Source organism: Cajanus cajan, chromosome 4 (assembly GCF_000230855.2).
Source record: "Cajanus cajan strain Asha chromosome 4, NIPB_CcT2T_4, whole genome shotgun sequence".
Lineage (NCBI taxonomy): Eukaryota > Viridiplantae > Streptophyta > Magnoliopsida > Fabales > Fabaceae > Cajanus > Cajanus cajan.
In genome coordinates, this window is record NC_138520.1 from 57,281,603 (window position 1) to 57,300,683 (window position 19,081).

General features: G+C 31.1%; 2 protein-coding genes across 3 annotated transcripts; both read right to left on the reverse strand.

Annotated features, from left to right (window-relative positions):
* Positions 1-1,009: 1,009 nt before the first annotated feature.
* On the reverse strand, positions 1,010-6,456 carry LOC109819245 (Alba DNA/RNA-binding protein). Of its 2 annotated transcripts, none has more exons than XM_020384896.3 (8): positions 6,236-6,456; positions 3,290-3,370; positions 2,928-3,016; positions 2,769-2,843; positions 2,491-2,591; positions 2,253-2,399; positions 2,075-2,137; positions 1,010-1,708 (listed from the first exon to the last, which is right to left on the reverse strand). In XM_020384896.3, exons 1-8 carry the CDS (start codon positions 6,356-6,358, stop codon positions 1,326-1,328), a joined length of 1,062 nt encoding a protein of 353 aa, XP_020240485.1. In that variant the 5' UTR covers positions 6,359-6,456; the 3' UTR covers positions 1,010-1,325. The 2 variants fall into 2 exon arrangements, with proteins under 2 accessions (XP_020240485.1, XP_020240484.1); XM_020384895.3 differs by having other exon boundaries at positions 2,075-2,140.
* A 7,651-nt stretch (positions 6,457-14,107) lies between these two features.
* Positions 14,108-18,719, reverse strand: LOC109819242 (Galactose oxidase/kelch repeat superfamily protein). The gene is made up of 2 exons (XM_020384891.3): positions 17,439-18,719; positions 14,108-14,401 (listed from the first exon to the last, which is right to left on the reverse strand). Exon 1 carries the CDS (start codon positions 18,585-18,587, stop codon positions 17,439-17,441), a length of 1,149 nt encoding a protein of 382 aa, XP_020240480.1. The 5' UTR covers positions 18,588-18,719; the 3' UTR covers positions 14,108-14,401.
* Positions 18,720-19,081: the final 362 nt, after the last annotated feature.

Below are 19,081 nucleotides of genomic sequence, written 5' to 3' on the forward strand. Positions count from 1 at the left end.
AAAATCATACAATTCAATTAATAATTTACCAATCCAATTTCCGATCTACTATTCAAAACCTTGATCAATTTGATAACCAGTCTAATTTTTGAAACATTGGTCTCAAATGTGATTTATGTTATATAAGTTTCACTATAATAAACTCCCATCATATCTATATGATCGTAGTTAAATACCTCTCAGCATAAAAATCTCCTTAAGCATCCAAATATTGATTTATAAAATAAAAATAAAAACACTTTCATTTATACAAGTTTCAACCCAAATTTTTTAAGAAAGTCGAACATCCAATTCACTATTCCAAAAAGATTGTTCCAAAAACAATCTTTATGGAATATGCGTCCAAGAAAACAAGTTCTAACACTTGCATGCTTTTGAAAGATTAAGTTTCACGCTTTGAATGATTCATCATTATCTTCAAAACTAAAATGAAATCGATCTTGGAATGAAGAGACTTTCTGAATATCTCACATTTATTACATTATTACTTTTCTAATACATGAAAAGCCTATCATCAAAAGCAATGTTTTTGTCACGTTAATTTTCCCTTTTCATATATAGAAAAAGGTGTACATTTAATCAGGATACAGATGCTGTTTAGATAATTGGCAGTGCTGTGATCGGGGTAATGTTAAGATATGCAACAACTTCGAGGTTTTTTTAAATGATTTCTCCAACTGTGTCAACACGTTTCTCTCGAACATTGAAGAATATATAATCTATAATTATTTCATTTCACAAAAATACCATTATGAAACATATATTACAACATATACTATGAAGAAAAATGCTCTGAACTATATTATTTATACCAGTACTGTATTATAATCATTAGTTGACATTCAAGTACATTGCTGAGTTGCATTAATAACAAAATACCTTGATGTTGGGCTGCATTTTGAATCTTAAGCCTTTTCAGTCATGGACTTCACAATCTACAATTTCGCATACATGAAGCTATCAACGTAAAAAAACATGTATATACTTGGATTTATTTGAACCCCATAAGTTTATGAATGGAAAAGCTACTTTTGATTAAAATAAAACCATATATAAACCAGATACACAGATAAAAATATGGTGTTGGCAACCATAAAAGTTGAAATGAATTACAGCAATCATAAAACCAAGAAGCTTTGCAACTAAATCTAAAGATGAACAAAACCTTGCCCATATCAATTTCATGACAAAAACATAAAATACTGCTTAATAATGCTGGATCATGAACCACGTCACACTATCAACACAGTATTCTTAAAACATTAACCGCACTGTCAAGGCAAGCATTTAGCAAGAATGACAATAGTAGCATCCATCCTTTGCTATCATGCCTGGTTGCCACCACCCCTATTACGTCCACCCATTCGGCCCCTACCACGCCCATAACCCCTTCCTCCACCTCTGCCTCTTTCATAACCACCACCTCTGCCTCCTTCATAACCACCTCTGCCTCCATAACCACCTCTGCCACCTTCATAACCACCTCTTCCTCCTTCATAACCACCACCTCTGCCACCTTCATAACCACCTCTTCCTCCTTCATAACCACCACCTCTGCCTCCTTCGTAACCACCACCTCTGCTACCTTCGTAACCACCACCTCTGCCACCTTCGTAACCACCACCTCTGCCTCCTTCATAATCATTACCCCCACCTCTGCCACCTTCATAACCTGCACCTCCACCCCTGCCACCATCATAACCAGTACCTGGTTGCAAAATGCAACAGTTCAAGGATCAGATTGAACAAGGACAACAGGACAAGCATCTTCTAGACACGCATCATAAATATAACAATTCATATTTAGTGGGATGGATGTGCAAATTGAGATAAAACAGGAAACGAAGAAGCATCCACAAGTTAAATGTTTCCGGGAGAGGAAAACTTTGACAAAACAAGACCAAGAGTATATAAAAAAATTATGTCCATTGTCATTTTTCCATTGCAAAAGATAAGATAATGAACAACAGAAGATAATAACTAAGGAAATTAGTTCCTTGTACAGTAGACAGAATTCTTAACATTTATCATCATCACAAAAAAGTGGGGAGAATAAGCAGTCAAGTAAACTTACCACGATACCCCCAACCCCTACCTCGCCCACCACCTCGTCCTCGGTTTGAATATCCACCATTATCTGCTGGTAACAAACCACAATTAGAAAGACCATCTAAAAGGAAAATTATATAAACATCTAAAATAATATGCACCACCAACGTACTAACTACGACACCCGTGTTCAGAATCCATACCTTGATAATTTCCATACCCACCCTGCTGGTAATACCCATATCCACCTTGATAATTTCCATAACCACCTTGATAGCCGTAACCACCCCTTCCCCAATTCCTTCCTCTCCCTCTCCCCCGACCACGGCCTCTTCCTCGTCCATACGAGTCTAAAATAAGATATTAGATGAGCTAAAAGTTAAAATTATTGTATTTAACATCCAGATGATTAATTATTGTAGTAGATATATGCAGGGTCACCTTCATTTACAGCATTATATGGAACCCGTGCTGGTTTTATAGGTTGCTGCTGATAATTGGAGTGTGGCTTTGGTTGTTCCACATTATGTGGAGCTTGATACCTATAAACAGAACCATTTAGACAACATTCGAAATATACAAAAACTCAAACAGTAAGAATTAAAAATATAGGCTAGAAAATTATTTCAGCAGAATATTAAAACAGACAATAATTCAATTGATGGAAAAAAAAAGAAAAAAAAACTGGAAAAAAGATCCAAAGTTTGTTACAAACTCACCCAGGAGAACTTTTGTTCAATTCTCTTGTTGATAAGGTGATTGAGATCATAGAAACATGTCGAGTCATTTCCACACTGCATTAAATATTAATTTTTAACTTGACCACCAAAATACACAAATATGCATGCATGCAGGTTAAAACTTCACATAAAACTTACGGTACAAGACCCTCTTCAATGGGTTCCCACACATCTGTTATGCTAACTGAGCTGATGCCAGTATCTTGGTGCAGCCTGGGAATTCTCTTCTGTTTAAGGAGATAGATAACCAATCACAAAAAAATAAATAATTTTAAAGTATTTTGTATTTTATATATTTTTAACTTCCCTGCAGCCATTTATTCTTAGAATTATTGACCTGAGAACTTCAAAATTATTACTGCCAAGTACCAACTATTTAGGAATATTTGTCATTTCTTTGTATATTCAACACGTATCAGAAACATATGCTAAACAATCATTTGCATAAATTTCAAAGAAAATAAGAGGCTCAAGAGGAACATCTTGCAAAGAAAATTAACCTTTAAAATCTCCGCAATGGCAACAGTCTTGCTGATTGCTTGTCCCATTGCCTTCAAGACAATCTCTCTTGCATTCTTTTCCTGGATAAATTACAACATAAAACAAGAAGACAGCATAAGCAAGCATATCATGGCTAATTTCTTGAAGATGTGCCGATCATCAACAACATTAAAACATGCACAGGCAGGCACATATATGGGTGTAAATGTGTTATTCGTGAATTATTCAAACCCAACTAATAGAGTTACAAAATCTTCAAGAACAAATTTATCGAAGGAACCAAGCTCAATTTTTATATACCCTATGCCAATCAATCTCAAGCTTGATATTTTTAACAAGTCAAGATTGAACTTCAAATTTGGTTCATTTAAATAAATGAGTCAAATGTGAATACCAACTTATTTACAAACCAAACTTAAGCTTAAAGTGCTCATTGCGGCTCAACATGGTTACACCCCTAAGCACAACGTCCCAATCATAAATAGAAAAATGGGCATAATAATTAACTAACTAACTAACTAGAAATGTTGCTTCCCAAATTATAAATCATGAATCTAATCATATGACAGGTTAACAACGTGATAAATAAACAACTTAAAGGAATATGTATATTAGTATCTACAAGTAAAGTGAACAGAAGATATTAATTCACAATAACAAGAATAACATTGCATGACACTGGACCAAATATACAGAAAATATAGTTTAAACAAAGAAAATATTAAACAATAGAAAGCTTACATCACAGAGTTGGGCAGTCCGGTAATGGGGTCTCAATTTAAAGAGGAATGGAAAAATAGCAGAGAAAAACAGATTGGTGAATTTTCAAATGATTGTAAGCGCTCATTGGGAAAAGCATCAACAAATTAAGATCATGTTTTATTCTCAGTTTGGTGACAGTCTGTACTTTGTAATGGATACAATGAAACAATTTAAAACTCTTTACAGTATTGTGGAATCTAACCAACAATACATGCAGCACCATAATAGATTTCTAATACAACTTCAGATCAGAATTACTGCATTTGTTTATTTGACTGAATTGGACAATTTGAATCAGAAATTGTAAAATTTCTATAACAATGGTTTATATTACAAGTATAACACATGAAAATAACGAGTTAGTTGAGTAAAATAAAGATAACTTAAAAATTAGGAAAGAATGCAATCAAAAGAATGTTGAAGTAGCACCTATTGATGAGAAGATGATACCAACTCTTATATATAAGAGAGCTTGGTGATGTGAGGAGAAGATCCATCTTTGAATGCGAGTTTGATCCTAACTCAACATTAAAAACCAGCTTGTAAGACAAGGATTGTCCCTCATTTATTTACCTTATTTTGGTTTCACCTCTAGTTAACGTAGGACTTGAATTTTTCTTAATACACCTCATAATAGCCAACACTATTAGGGCTTTGTCCTCTAATTCCACACAACAAATTTGGCTTGTACAATAAGTGTTTCCCTCCAATTATATACTTTATCTTTAGTGGATATGGGACTTGGATTTTCCCAATACCCCACAAAGGCCCCAGTGCAAAAGGTGGAGTAAATGAAAGATTGTGTAATTAAAATGGATTAGAAAAATCAAATAAAATCCTAGGATAAACCACTAGAAAAAGAAGAATGAGACATGCAATCTGGGATGGAAGGTAAGCAGTTGACTACTTAGAGAGAGTTTGACTAGCAAGGAACATCGATGATCAGTACAGATGCAGAACTCAGAAAATGCAGGGAATGTCCAGAAAATAGCACCAGTGTGGTGATCAGTGGGATGGAGTTCTTGAGCATGGATGAGATGAGATGCGGCTTGTTTCAAATGTGAATAAAGGTGGAAAATGAAGAAAGGAGGGTTTTGACTTTTCTGGAAAATATTTTAAAAAAAATAGGGTTGGAAAAGTAAGAGAATGAGGGCAAAATAGGGCTTCCCCCTCTACAAAACAATGGAATGCAGTTTGCTTCAAGTGTGAATAAGCATGAAAAATGAACAAATGAGGGTTTTGACTTTTCTGAAAATTATTTTTAAAAAACAGGGTTAGAGAGGTTAGAGAATTGGCACAAAATAGAGTTTTCCACTCCACAAAACAATAGTAAAAACACAGTCGTGAGAGACAACCTCAGCTGCAAAATGGCGCAATGGTGCTATTGCATGAGATTTATAACCACATTTTAGTGATAATCTACAAATTCCTAGTACATACTCACAGCATAGCATTTTAGTATTCTTTTTCAAAGGTTTCAAATTGCAGACACAATATCATGACAAAGGCGTCTACAATTGCATCACAACTAAAATTGCGGCAGCAAAAATAATATTTGCTCAAAATATTTTCACAATTTTGGTAATTGCAAACCAATAGCAATTTAAAACATTAACTTTTTCTATTGCACTGAATAGCTACTAAATATAAAAATAATAATAATAATAATAATAATAATAATAATAATAAAATAGACAATTTAAATCATATCCGTAAAAAAATACACATAAATCAAATAAAACATACACTCAAATAATCAAAAAACTACATATTCGAAAAAGAAAAATATCATTTCAAAACAAACATAATGCAAACAATCTGAATAATTCAGAAACTGAAGAGACAAACTCCATATTCAATTCATAAATAAAATAACATACATTTTTGTCTACCTATTCTTTCTCCCCTTCATTCAACAAATAGTAAGAAAGCATTTCTTTTCACAACCAAAGTCTACACGATGATAACAAATGCAAACACAGAACAACATCAATCACACACAAAATCCTGTCAATCAAAAGCCACCCAAACCGGCATTCAAACGCAAACAAACAAAACCCCAATCCCAAACCCCGAAAATGTCACCCCATACCAACTCCTAAAATCAACAAAACAAAACCCCAATCCGCGCAAAAATGAAGAACTTCTCATTTCCCTTTATCATGGATTCACAAGAAAAGGACCTGAAGAAGTGAAGTGGCGTAAGTGATGTAGTTGCGGATAGCGCCTTGTGTGGTGATTCGGATCTCATTCTCGTTGATGGGGGACTCGGGCTTAGGCTTCTCCACTTTCTGGTACCTATCCATGGCTTAGCAGAGAGAGTGTGTGTGAGTGAAACCCTAACGTTAAAACCCTAGAGAAGAGGAGAATAGAATAAGAGGGTAAAGTGTTTGTTAAACCTCAGGCTCCCTATTATGCTTCTTGGGTGGGTTTCTTTCGGATATTGTGCGGGTGCAGCTCTTTTTATTGTGCTCTTGCACTCATGTCCACCGTTTGTTATCTTCTTTAACACGCACGTGTAGCACACGTACGGTCCAGATTGTCTTCTCCGCTTTCCATTTTCTGATTCTTGGATACACGACGTTTTGTTTCCTTTTATGTGAAAACAGGTAACCGGGGTAGGTTGTTTCGCACACATGACACATGTGCTTTTCTTGATAAGATAAGATTAAGTACTTAATATATTAATCTTTTTAAAGATCAAGTGTGTAATTTTTATTATTTTTTTTTAGCATGCAATGTACACAAATTGTGTGGATTAGTTATTGTTTATGTTTTTTTTTTTCTATATAAATAAAAATAAATATTATAAGCAACTACTTTTATGGTTAAATTTTCAACAAAAATATTTTTATCTGTATTTCTTTTACAATTTTTTGAATTATTTTTAAACTTTTATTTCTTTTAATATATCATTTCCATTTTTATTTTTAAATTAATTAGTATTTTAATTTTCTTGTTGAATTTTTTGTGTAGAAATTTTTCTTTATATTAATAGTTTAAGCAATTAAATCTCAACTTTAATTATTTTTTCATTTTAAATATTAAGTACTTATATGTTTAAATTAATTTTTCTTTCCAGGTAATTATGTTCAAAACATTGTTCAATATTAGATGATAGTACACTTTTAAACAAAGATTCAAAAATTTTATAAAAACATTTTATTTTTTAAATTAAATATATATATATATATATATATATATATTACTTTAATTAATTATAAAGAAGTGTTAGTAGTCCGATATTTTTTTTAACAAAATTCCCACCATATATGTTATTAAAAATGATAAAAATAATTCTTTACATAATTACACAATCTACATTCCAAATACTTGTTGATCCAATCCATAAATTCTTAAGTAAATGATAATAAAAATAATAATAATTTTATATCTTTCTACAAATCATTCTTCAATCCTTTAAAGAAAGAATTAAGTAAAGAAATAAATATATTACATGTGTTTAAATTATCATTTTTGATCTGTATCTCAATTAATTATCATGCTAAAATATACTAAAAACAACTAATAATTATTTCAGTGATGAGCATTATACTTATATGAACAAGAATCGAAACACATAATTAACATTTAGAAATATAAAACACTTTCATTGCTTATCATACATGAAAAGAAAATGAAAAAAAAAAAAAAAAAGCAAGTCCATATTAAAATGAAAATTACATGCGTAATCTTATAATTAATATTTTATTTTATATAATGCACAAAATTGTACAAGGTAATTTTTTATTTTACATGTATAAATATATTTTATTTTATTTTATTTTATACATATAACTAAGACTTATTTTCCTTTAATACATATAACTAAAAAATTATAATAAATAAATTTTTTTAATATATAAATTATATTATAATTAAAATTTATAATAAATTATTTTGATCATATAAACTCTATATTAAGTTTTTTATTATTAATTTATATTATGACATAAGATTATTTTAATTATTGATAAATTAAAAATAAATTTAAAGATGTTTTTAGTTCCTACAAAATGAGTAAGTTTTGTTTTTAATTCTAGAAGAAAAAAAAATCTTTGTTTTTCATCGTTCTAAAACTTGAAACTATTGATTTAGTCTCTATTATTATGTGACCTCTTTTAATTACTTATGTATTTATTATAAGGTTATGTAATCATTTTAAGTAATAATCACAATTGTCTGTGATATTTTATTTGCAAATATCATTTCTAAATTTTTTTATATATAAAATAAGTGATATATATATATATATACCTTAAAATGGTCATCAGATAATAAAAGTAATAATTTTAAAGGATTGAAAATTAAAGAAAAATATTTTATGCAAATTAAAACCAAAATTTGTTTATTTAATAAGGAACAAAAACAATGCTTAAAAATTTTAAAAGAATGAAAAATAAAGAAAAAATTTTACTATAATCGAAATTCGTTCATTTCACATGTATTAAAAACATACTTAAATATTTTTAATAATATTTATTCAATGGTGACAATTTGTTTAAAAAGAAAGTTGAACTACTAATACTCCTAGATAATTAATTAAAGTAATATTATATATATATATATATATATATATATAAAGAGAGATTCTCTTACTCTAAAAATAAGTTTATTTAGATTTATTTTACTCAATAACTCATATATTATATCAAATTTCAATAATACAGTCATTAAATTAAAAGTTCTTAATATATAGATTAAGTTTGTAAATTTTAAAAATAAATTATGGATACTCATTTTCATTAATTTAAATCAACATATTAAAGAAACATAATATCAAATAGTTTTTAAAAATTTGCAGACTACATCTATCTATTAATTTTTTTAAATTTCATAATTAAAGCATTAAAATATAAAGTTGAGCATGAGTTATATGTAACACCCCGATTTTCATAAAATTATATTAATATTATGTTATATAATTATTTTAATATTTTAAATGTGTTCATTAAAAGATTTTGATATTATTTAATTGTCTATATGAGTTCTATCTTATTATAAAGCTTGATTTATAATTATTATTTTAATTAGTGAAATATGAGTTATTTTATAAAGTGTATTTTATTATTATGTTCATGTTATTTGATTAAAGAAATGAATATGTTTAATTATATATATATATATATATATATATATATTATTTTATGAGAAATGGAAGGAATGACATGTTGGTAAATGATTAATTTATTATTATTATTTATTTTATTAATTGAGAAAAAGGGGTTAAGGAAGTTATCAGAAGTATAAGTTATTTTCATGTATTCACTTACGTTCATTCTCTTCTGACCCTCATTCTCTCTTATGCTATGAAGAATAAGGAGACCTCGGAGAAGAAGACCAATCAGACTCTACTCGTGCTCCGTCCTCCACTCATCAAGGTAAGGGGAGTGAGAAACCTCACTCGGGAGTGTGGGAATAACTGTTGGGTAGAAGAATTGACCCCAACCTTCACACATCTCTCCATCATTTTAATCAATTCAACCATTGTAATTGGAATCCAACAGCATTCATCGAAATCATCCAACAACTCCAACATACAACAAGGGGAATAGAAAATCTAGCTCTCCTTACCTTGGGTAGCTCAGGTCCAAGGTAGAAAAGAAGAAAGATCGAGCTCTACAACAAAATCAACGATCTGATTCGAGGTTTTCATTACCTGAATCGCAGACAACATAACTTAGAAAAATAACTTTGTCACCTATAGTGTTCCTATCCTATAAAATCAAAGAATACTTACATAATTTACTTGAAGAGATAAATCAAAGAACATTTAAATTGAGTCAATAGTGACTTGTGTAAAGAATTTTTTGAATCATGGCTAAAAATAATGGAACTTGATTTGTAACACCCTGATTTTTACAGATTATATGAAGGCCCAAAGTCCAATAAGGGTGATTTCGTAGTCTAGAACGGACCATTCCAAACTACTAAAAAGGCCTATAAAGCCTAGTTGAGAACGGGTCGTTCCCAAATTGGAACGCGGCGTGCCAAACAATCAAAAAGGCATGTAACCCTAGTTGGGAACGGGTTGTTCTAGTTTAAGAACGGGTTGTTCCAAACATGGCCGTTATGAGTTAAACTCAACTTTAGAACGGGCCGTTCTGGTTTAAGAACGGGCTGTTCCATATGCGAATTTAACACATGATGAAAGGATCCAGAACGGGCCGTTTAGGATTCGAAACGGGTCGTTCTGGCCATTTCTGACATCTATAAATAGCAGACTCTAGCACTGCTCCTAAACACACTCTCTAAAGACCGAGGAGAACCAAGAGAAGGAGATCAACCAGATTCTGCTCTAGCCTCATCTTCTGCTTATTCAGGTAAGGGGGGAGTGAAAAACATCGCTTTGGAGTGTGAAAATAATTGTTGGGTAGCAGGATTGACTCACAATTCCTTGCATGATGTATGCCTATAGGAACAGACACTTTATAAAAGTTTTATGTTTTGCTTTCTGATTGTTCTATTGTGTTCCTTGTTGGATGTGATGTATGAATATGTGATTAATTTTGAAAATAAATAAGTTTTAATATGAATTAAAGTGCTTAGTGGATTCTTGTGGGAAATCCTATGAAGTAAAATTAAGGATATGATCTTTAGATGAATTTTGAGGCATTATATGTAAAATTGATGATGAATTCATGTTTTAAATAATTTTTGGGTATGGTTATGTGCTATTTTATATATGATTATGAGAAGTTCCTTGTATGAGACTATGTGAATATGATGACAAAATGTGAAAAGTGAACATATGATCTGTGATATAATATTATGAGATAAAATGACATGAGACATGATGTGAATGACGTGCTATTGTGAGCACTATGACTATGAGAATGCGAAACGTGATGAAATGAGATAAGACATGAAATTCCATGACAAGTAAAGTGATGAGTCCATGAGTTTGTGAATGTGTGACATGCATCATATGCATTTATGTGACGGGGTACGATATGGAGTACACCGTTAGGGAAGGCCCTCCGAGTGTGAAACATCTTGGAGGAGTCCTAAGGGATAGTGCGGTTTAGAAGGCCCAATTCTGCCTGTTTGTGTGCATGGGACATATCTTGCGCGACTTCACTATCCCGAAGAGACCCTATCAGTACATCCTTCTAGTTGAGAGTGCACGGTTGAGCCGGCATGTATTCCTAGACTACTCTATGTGTATTGCTAAATGCTAGCAGCAATGCACCATGTGATATGTGACTGGCTCTACTGCATGCATTCGTGAGTCGAGTTCATGGCATCATTGCATAATGAGTGACTATGTATGTGCTACTAATGTATGTATGACTTGAGTTGTGCTTGATTAACGTGTATTTTGTGTTGTGTTTTGTTATAATTTGTGTGTGTGTTGTCTGACCGTTATTTTTACACCTGAACCTGAGTGAGATGTTTCTCACTCCCTTGTTGTTCTTTGTATGTGTTTAAATTGTGTTGCAGGTGATCTTCAGCATGAGGATGTTGGTGATGAGGCTTAGGCTTTAGTTGGGCGTGCTCTGATAGGATATGTGACATCGAGCATAGTTAGACTTAGTTTGGGAATTCAGTTTTTTTCTTTTGTTTTGGAAAAACCTTTAACTTTATTTCTTCTATAATTTTCGCAAGTGAATTATGAGTATGTTTACAAATATGAATTCTCTACTCTCATGTTAATGAAACCATGGTTTTATTTCAAAAGATTTATTTACTCTAAGAATATGTTTTCATAATTATTGTATATATATGTTGGGATAGAGAGTATCACATGATTAGTTAATTAATAATTGAACATAATTTTAGTGATTAAAATGAATTAGTATAAAAAAATATTATGTCGATGCTTTACTTCATCTTTAACTCTTGCGTTTATTTTGTTGCTCTCGAGAAAGTTTTGAAGTTATCTATAGGCACAAATAAATCTCTCTTCTTTTGTTTCATTTTACTCCGCACCATCCAATATATTTTTTAAGATAAATTATCTAATTCAATATAATTAAAAAAAATTAATTAGTTTATTTAATAACATTAAATTTATCCAAATTATATATATATATATATATATATATATATATATATATATTAAATTACTCTTAATATTAATGAGACATTTACTTTATAAATTATTTATTAAATTAAGATAAATGACTTTAATTAAAGGTACCTTTTGAAAGAAAAAAAAAACAATGTCGTAATTCGTAAACATTCAAGATTAGTTCTTATAAAAAGAATGAAACAATACTTTTGATTTGAGTATTATAAAAAGGACTTGAAGGAGTATATGGACATAATTTTATTTCTTTATTTTAAATGCATTAGTTTTTTATTTTATAGTTATTTATTATTTCAAATAAAAATTTCTTATTTCTAGTAATAATAGCATTTTATTTTTATATATAATTTTCATAAACATTTTTATTTTTCTATATTATTATAATTTAATTTATTTGATTATCTTTTGATTTTATGTAACAATATTTTATTATAATCTTTTAATTTTATTGGATTACTTTATTAGTATTTTTATTGTATTTACTATTACAGTATCACTTTAGTTTTATTTTTTTTAATTTTGATTTTTCTTATGTTTACAATGTTGTTCTACTCATTCTTTTAAATAATTTATTGCTACTAATAGAGTTGAGACACTTTGTACCTCTATATTTTATTTAAAATTTTTAAAAATAAAATAAATAAATTGAGGTTAAGTAATAAAATATGTGGTTAACAATTTGAATGGTTGGAGGTGATTAACTTATTTTAATGATACAAATAAAAATAAGTTTTAATATTATTTTTAATTATTTAAAGATTTAGGGATAAAACTGTCGAAAACAAAAAATGGTTACACTTGGATGTATCCCTTTTATATATAGGGATATAGATAATGATGATGATGATTGTTAAGTTATTTTTATGTTTATTTTTTTTAATACAAAATTATTAGTATTAATTTTTATTTTATTATTTATTTTATTCTCTGATTTTTATAATAATGTCATTATTTTTTATAAGATGATTTATTGTAATAATAAAATTATATTTATGAGTAAAGCTATAATCATAAAAACTGAAAAAGAGAATAAAAAGTATTATAAAATTATTTTACAATAATAAAAAATAGTGCTAATATATAATCAAAATATAGTGATAAAATGTAATTAAAATAAATAAATATTAAAACAATTAAATATTTGAAAATTATGCATATTTTTTATTTTAAAATAGAATATATTTGATTATCATTGATAAGTTTATTAACTATTACTCTTCACTAATAAGATAATGGTAATACATTTTTTTACAAACACAGAAGATTTAGAACCTATTTAGATACATAGTAAAAATATTTTTAAAAGTTTTTTTTACTGTAAAAAAAAAGTCTTTATTTTTGATAACGAAATACTCAAAAATTCTTTTAAATTTGCATTTAAACAAAATAATATTTCACACGAGTATGAGACGATCCTACTAATGCGGGTATAAATTGTTCTAACTTTATTAATAGAAAGTGGTATATACAAGAACCATAACTTCTAATTAGTTGACAATATAAATTTCTTACACTAAGAGTATGTTTTAGTAAAGATTATATGAGAATGTTTAAGAATGACTATAACCCTATATTTTCTTTTCTTTTGGGAAAAAGTTCGGTAAAGAAAATCTATATATTTGAAAAAACAATTTAAATTTCTAAACAACTTTTGAAAAACATTTAAGAAAAAAAGTTGTTTTCATAAAATAAAAAAATTGAAACTTATAATTATTTATTTTTTTACTTTCAATTATTGAAATAATATAATTTTCACAACTTTCTCAAACATACTCTAAAAGAGCATTAAAAATTAAACTCTTAACTTTAAACAACATTAAAATTATAAATTCAAGCTCAGTTATGGGGTGACTATAGTGTACCAACATGGTTATTTACTGCCCAAGATAGAAAAGGTACTTAAATGATGATGTTAGGAAGAGGATCATCTTGCAGTTATAAGGTGTACCACTTTCACTACTTTTAGTAGCAAGTTAAATGATTAATACATACGTTCCCAACTTTTAGTACTTGAAAATGCAACTCAGAATAAATAATTCACATAATTATTATTACCTAAATTTACAAAAACTAATATCGAATATAGTTTGCAAATATCACTAGGAAAAATTGTCAACACCCATGTTTCTTGACAGCTAAACTAGACATACAACCCAATTATTATATATTACATACTTTATGACAGCTTCTGCTCTTGCCTGAAGTGAATGATCCACAAACATTGGTACAGCAGCATCTAGATACAACTGTCTGCAGCAAATGATTCTTCAAACTGAACTTTTTACCTTTTGGCGATTGTGTATATTGCCTTTGATTTCTGTTGAATTGTAAACTCAAATTATTACTTGAATAGAGGAAAATGAAAACAGTATCATGTTGAATGTTGAACAATTGAAAGTAGATTCATCTAGTAATTTAAGGCAGTGAAGTGGTAGAAAATGGAAAGTAATGGGAAAGCTCAATAATGGTGATCAACTTGTTGACAAAAACAATTTGCTCAGACCACAAAAGCAACTTGAAATCTGTAAACTTACTTTACATTCAACTATATAAACTTAGAACATGTTGAAATCTGTAAGCTTACTTTAAATTCAACTATTCAATATATTTATAGAAAATAAACCACAAAAGCAACTGAGCTTCCATCCGGGCAGACTTTCATAAAGTGTGGAACTAATCCACCTGGGGAGAGACTAGTTCCACCAGGATTGTTTTAGTTAATTATAATCTTGACTGTTCATTTATTTTTATATTATGGTCAAGATTAACTCCTTTAACACTTTCACTCCTAATTATGAAAATCATAAATCTTGACCATACAACCATGTATGAATGGTCAAGACTGATATTAGTCAGTTTTAATCTTAATCATCAATTTACAGTTATATAGTCAAGACCAATTGTTATTAATTCTTATGACAACAAGTGAGAACAATTCTCACTTGATATGCTTCACTATATGCACATGTGTGTTTTATATCTAACTAGATGTTCTTATCAGAATTTGCAAATGCTCCCACGTGAGAAATGACATCCTGTTTGCTCCAATATCCATGATGGTGAGAGACACCTACAAAGATACTTCGACTATTCCCGAGTAAACAAGTTCTCGTGTCGAAGTATCTTTACAGGTACTCTCACTGTCGTGGATATTGAAGACCAGGATGTCATCTCTTGCCGTGAGAGCATTTGCAGGTAAGAACACTAGGGTCTGTATGATCCATTTGACCGTGGCAGTTCACTCATTTAAAAGATATTGATACTAAGGCTTGATACTTGTCTTGATCACAAACAAAGTGCACTCTCGATCAAAGCAATTCTAGCAATTTCTCATAACTTTGTGCATTAATAAAATTGACTTAAATATTTTTTAGTCTTTCAGAGGGATCTTTGTAGTCTTTTAAGTCTCTCAAAAGACTAAAAAGACATGGAATTTGTTTTTAATACACATGATAAATTTGTTTTTAATCCCTCAAATTTAAAATTAATCTTTTCAGTACCTACAATTTGAAAAGAAATAAAATCCCTCTATCCAAACTTTGTTAATAAATCTATCACACAATGCCCACCTACCACAGAATCTCCCACACAATTGACCCACTAATGCCCTTATTAGTGAAAACATCACATCAAATATAGACATATAGTTAATGTTGCACAACTAACTTATTCTATGTGATCTTGTGGGTGGTCCTAAGTAACTAAAACAAACTTTTTTTAGATTATAGTGACTACAATACTTATTTTAAATTTGGGGGGACTTAAAACAAACTCCAAATTTGAGAGTCTAAAAACATGTTTAAACAAAGAAAATTTAAAGATGTTCATTTAACTGGAAGTTCAATAACATGAATATCACATTGTATCTTTCTCCCTTCAAAATGACCATATTCTATACAGGAAAGGATCCAAATCTGAGTATCTACATTCAAAATAACTATTTCAAACCCAGAACTAACTTGGCAATCTGAATCTAAAACTGACATATATCTCAAAATTAAATAATTAGTACTTATCAAGACCATGAGTGGTGGGCATTCCTTGCTCATCAAATTAACAAAGATCTAAATTTACTCTCTAATGTGAACTAAAAATCTACACTTCAACTTGATTGTGTAGGAGTACAATGCAGCTTAGTGCAGTTGGCAAAATGTTTCTCTCAAATGATTTTACCCTTCATCTTATTTGTGCCTAATATTAGATATCTAGCAAAGGTAATTCACCAAACTGCTGTACAATGGTACCAAGAATGGATGCTGCATCAAATCACTTAGAGAAAACAATAATGAGAAAGAACAAAATTCAAAGATGTGAATATGTTGAAGCAGTTACCTGAGTTAAACATAGGGCCGTATTGCTTTAAACACATAAACACCATACTATACCAAGATGGAGAATTTCATCATTTTCAAAATTTTCTACAATGTCTCATTCCACACTTCATCTAATAATCAAACTAAACATTTCATACAGCTAGGTCTAATTAGGCAGCTAAACTGCTAAACAATTCATTTCAGCTAGCATGTTTGTCAGAATAAGGTAAAGAAAGCAGAAATAAAGAAATACATAAATATCCATTCATACTGCTTGTTGGTCTAACTATGCACCTTATCTACCAAGTTTTTTCTTTCCAACTATGACTTGCATTAATACCAGAAAAGGCAAACAAAGTAGAAATACATAAATATCCATTTATAGAAATAACATCACAAAAAGGAAAAATAAAATAATAATAGAAATTATTTAAAATAAACTAATAAATAGTTTGTCTAATATGGAGAAGCTAAAAGTCTAAAACCATACACTTTCAAAATAGAATAGAAACCAGGCTAGGCAATGTAAAAGACAACAAACAAACAAGTATTGCATACATAGCCCACCAACAATCCCATCCTCTAAGATTATAACTGCTATGCTAGCAAGTACAACTAGTTTTATAAGGGGCCATACTAACTTTATACAAAGTTGGTACACTTAATTACATCCAGCAATCACGGCCACACTGGCACTGAATTATGACAAGGGCTGAAAGCTCAAACGGCAACGACATATTTGGTGGAATACTTTTGATTTGAATCAACCAATGTGAAACTTATCTATAATTGACTCAAGAGCCAATCAACCAAAGAGATTACAAAATAATCAGGACTATAAACAATTTCATGATCAAAAGGCACTAACAAATTATTCTAAAACAAAACAATACAAACAAGACCAATATCACACGCATTTAATTTACTTCTCAGATCAAAAGCCACACACAACACAATCACTTGTAAAACAGAACATAACAGGAAACAAAACCAAATCAAGAGTTTAAATTAAGTGCTCCCCAAGAAACAAAGGATATATACCTAGTACTGAAGAGCAGGTTGTTGACGCTCACCCAGAATATTATGCAGCGAAACAGTTGAACAAAAGCTAATAACTTTGTGAAACCTGTTCATCAATGAAGGCAAGGGGGGCACTCTCCTCCACACACACCTCCCACTCTCCCCATCAATCTCACACACACAAGCAGGGTACATCATGTGGTAATCCTCATTGAAAACATACACAAGATCCCCCATGCCAACACACTTCAAGCTTGCAAATTTATCATCCTCGTCCCCATCAAACATGCTACAGAGCAAATCATGGGGCATCACAGCAATCTGGGTGACCCCCATGGTGCCCTCATCAACCTTCCACAGCGCAAAGGAGGAAGACCCGTGTGGGAAGTTGCAGACCCCAGCAAGCACAAGGTGGTTCCTACAAGCCACCAAGAAGGAGAACACAACCCCATGAGGCCTAAGGGTGTGGACCTCACTCCAAACTCTCAGGTGCAAGTCAAAAGATGAAACAAAGCAAGAGTATATCCCAAAGACATAGAATTTCCCCCTGAAGAGGGCAGAGGAGAGGGATGAGGAGGAGTTTCCTGATCTGAAATCAGGAGGGAGAGGAGGGGCAAGGGCCCATGAGCCCAACAGAGGGTCATAGATTTCAACATCCAAACGGTCCTCTATGTCAACAAGGTTCCCAATGAACCTAACCCCACCAACAACAATGAAGTGGGGGAGGGTAAAGTTGTGATTTTTATTGCTGGGGGTGTGGAAGGAGGCAAGGAGGGGGTTGGTCCTGGGGAAGTTGAGGGGAGGGGTGGCGTGCCAGGAGGGATGGAGGATGGGGGTGTAGAGGAATTTGGGGGCAGTGATGAAGAGGAAGGAGTTGGATCCAATGAAGGAGGTGTTGTTGGGTTGATGGGGTGTTGGGAGGAGGAACCAGGTGTTGGAGGAAGGGTCAAAGGCAAAGGATTGGTTGTTCTTGGAGGAGATGTTGTGGATGCCATGGAGGAAGAACCAGGGTTGGTTGGGGTTGTGGGAGAGCGTGGAGAAGGAGGAGGAAGAGATGATGGAGTGCCATAGCTTGCACACTGTGGAAACTCTGATTAGGGTGGGGATTGGGAGGAGGGAGAGGATCAGCTCTAAAAGGTCTGAGCTTAGATTCGTGATCTCTGTCATCATCAACTCATCTCAAGATTCTTGCAAATGAGTGAGGACAGAAGAGAGAGAGAGAGAGAGTGACTGATTGATGATGATGGAGTGAGTAGCTGAACCTGTGCCATGGGTTGCGTTGAATTCTAATCAATTAGAATCACACACTTTATCGACTTTATCGACATTATTTTTCTCTTGGATTTTATAAGGGTTTTTAATCTACCTAAATATAATTAATTTTTGGTTTAATTACATTTTTTTCTGACTAAAAACTTAATTTAGTCCCTTATAATTTTTTTTTGTTTCAATTTAGTCCCTCATTAATTTTTGGTCTCAATTTGGTTCCAAACCAATTAATTGGTTTCAATTTAGTCCCAAATTAATTAATTAGTTTCAATGTGGGACTTCCGTCCAAATTATTTAAACGGAGTTAACTTTTGGCCACGTGGATGCCACGTAGATGCATACGTGGCATCACGTGGATGCATACGTGGCATCCTAAGAATTTTTTTTGAAAACAC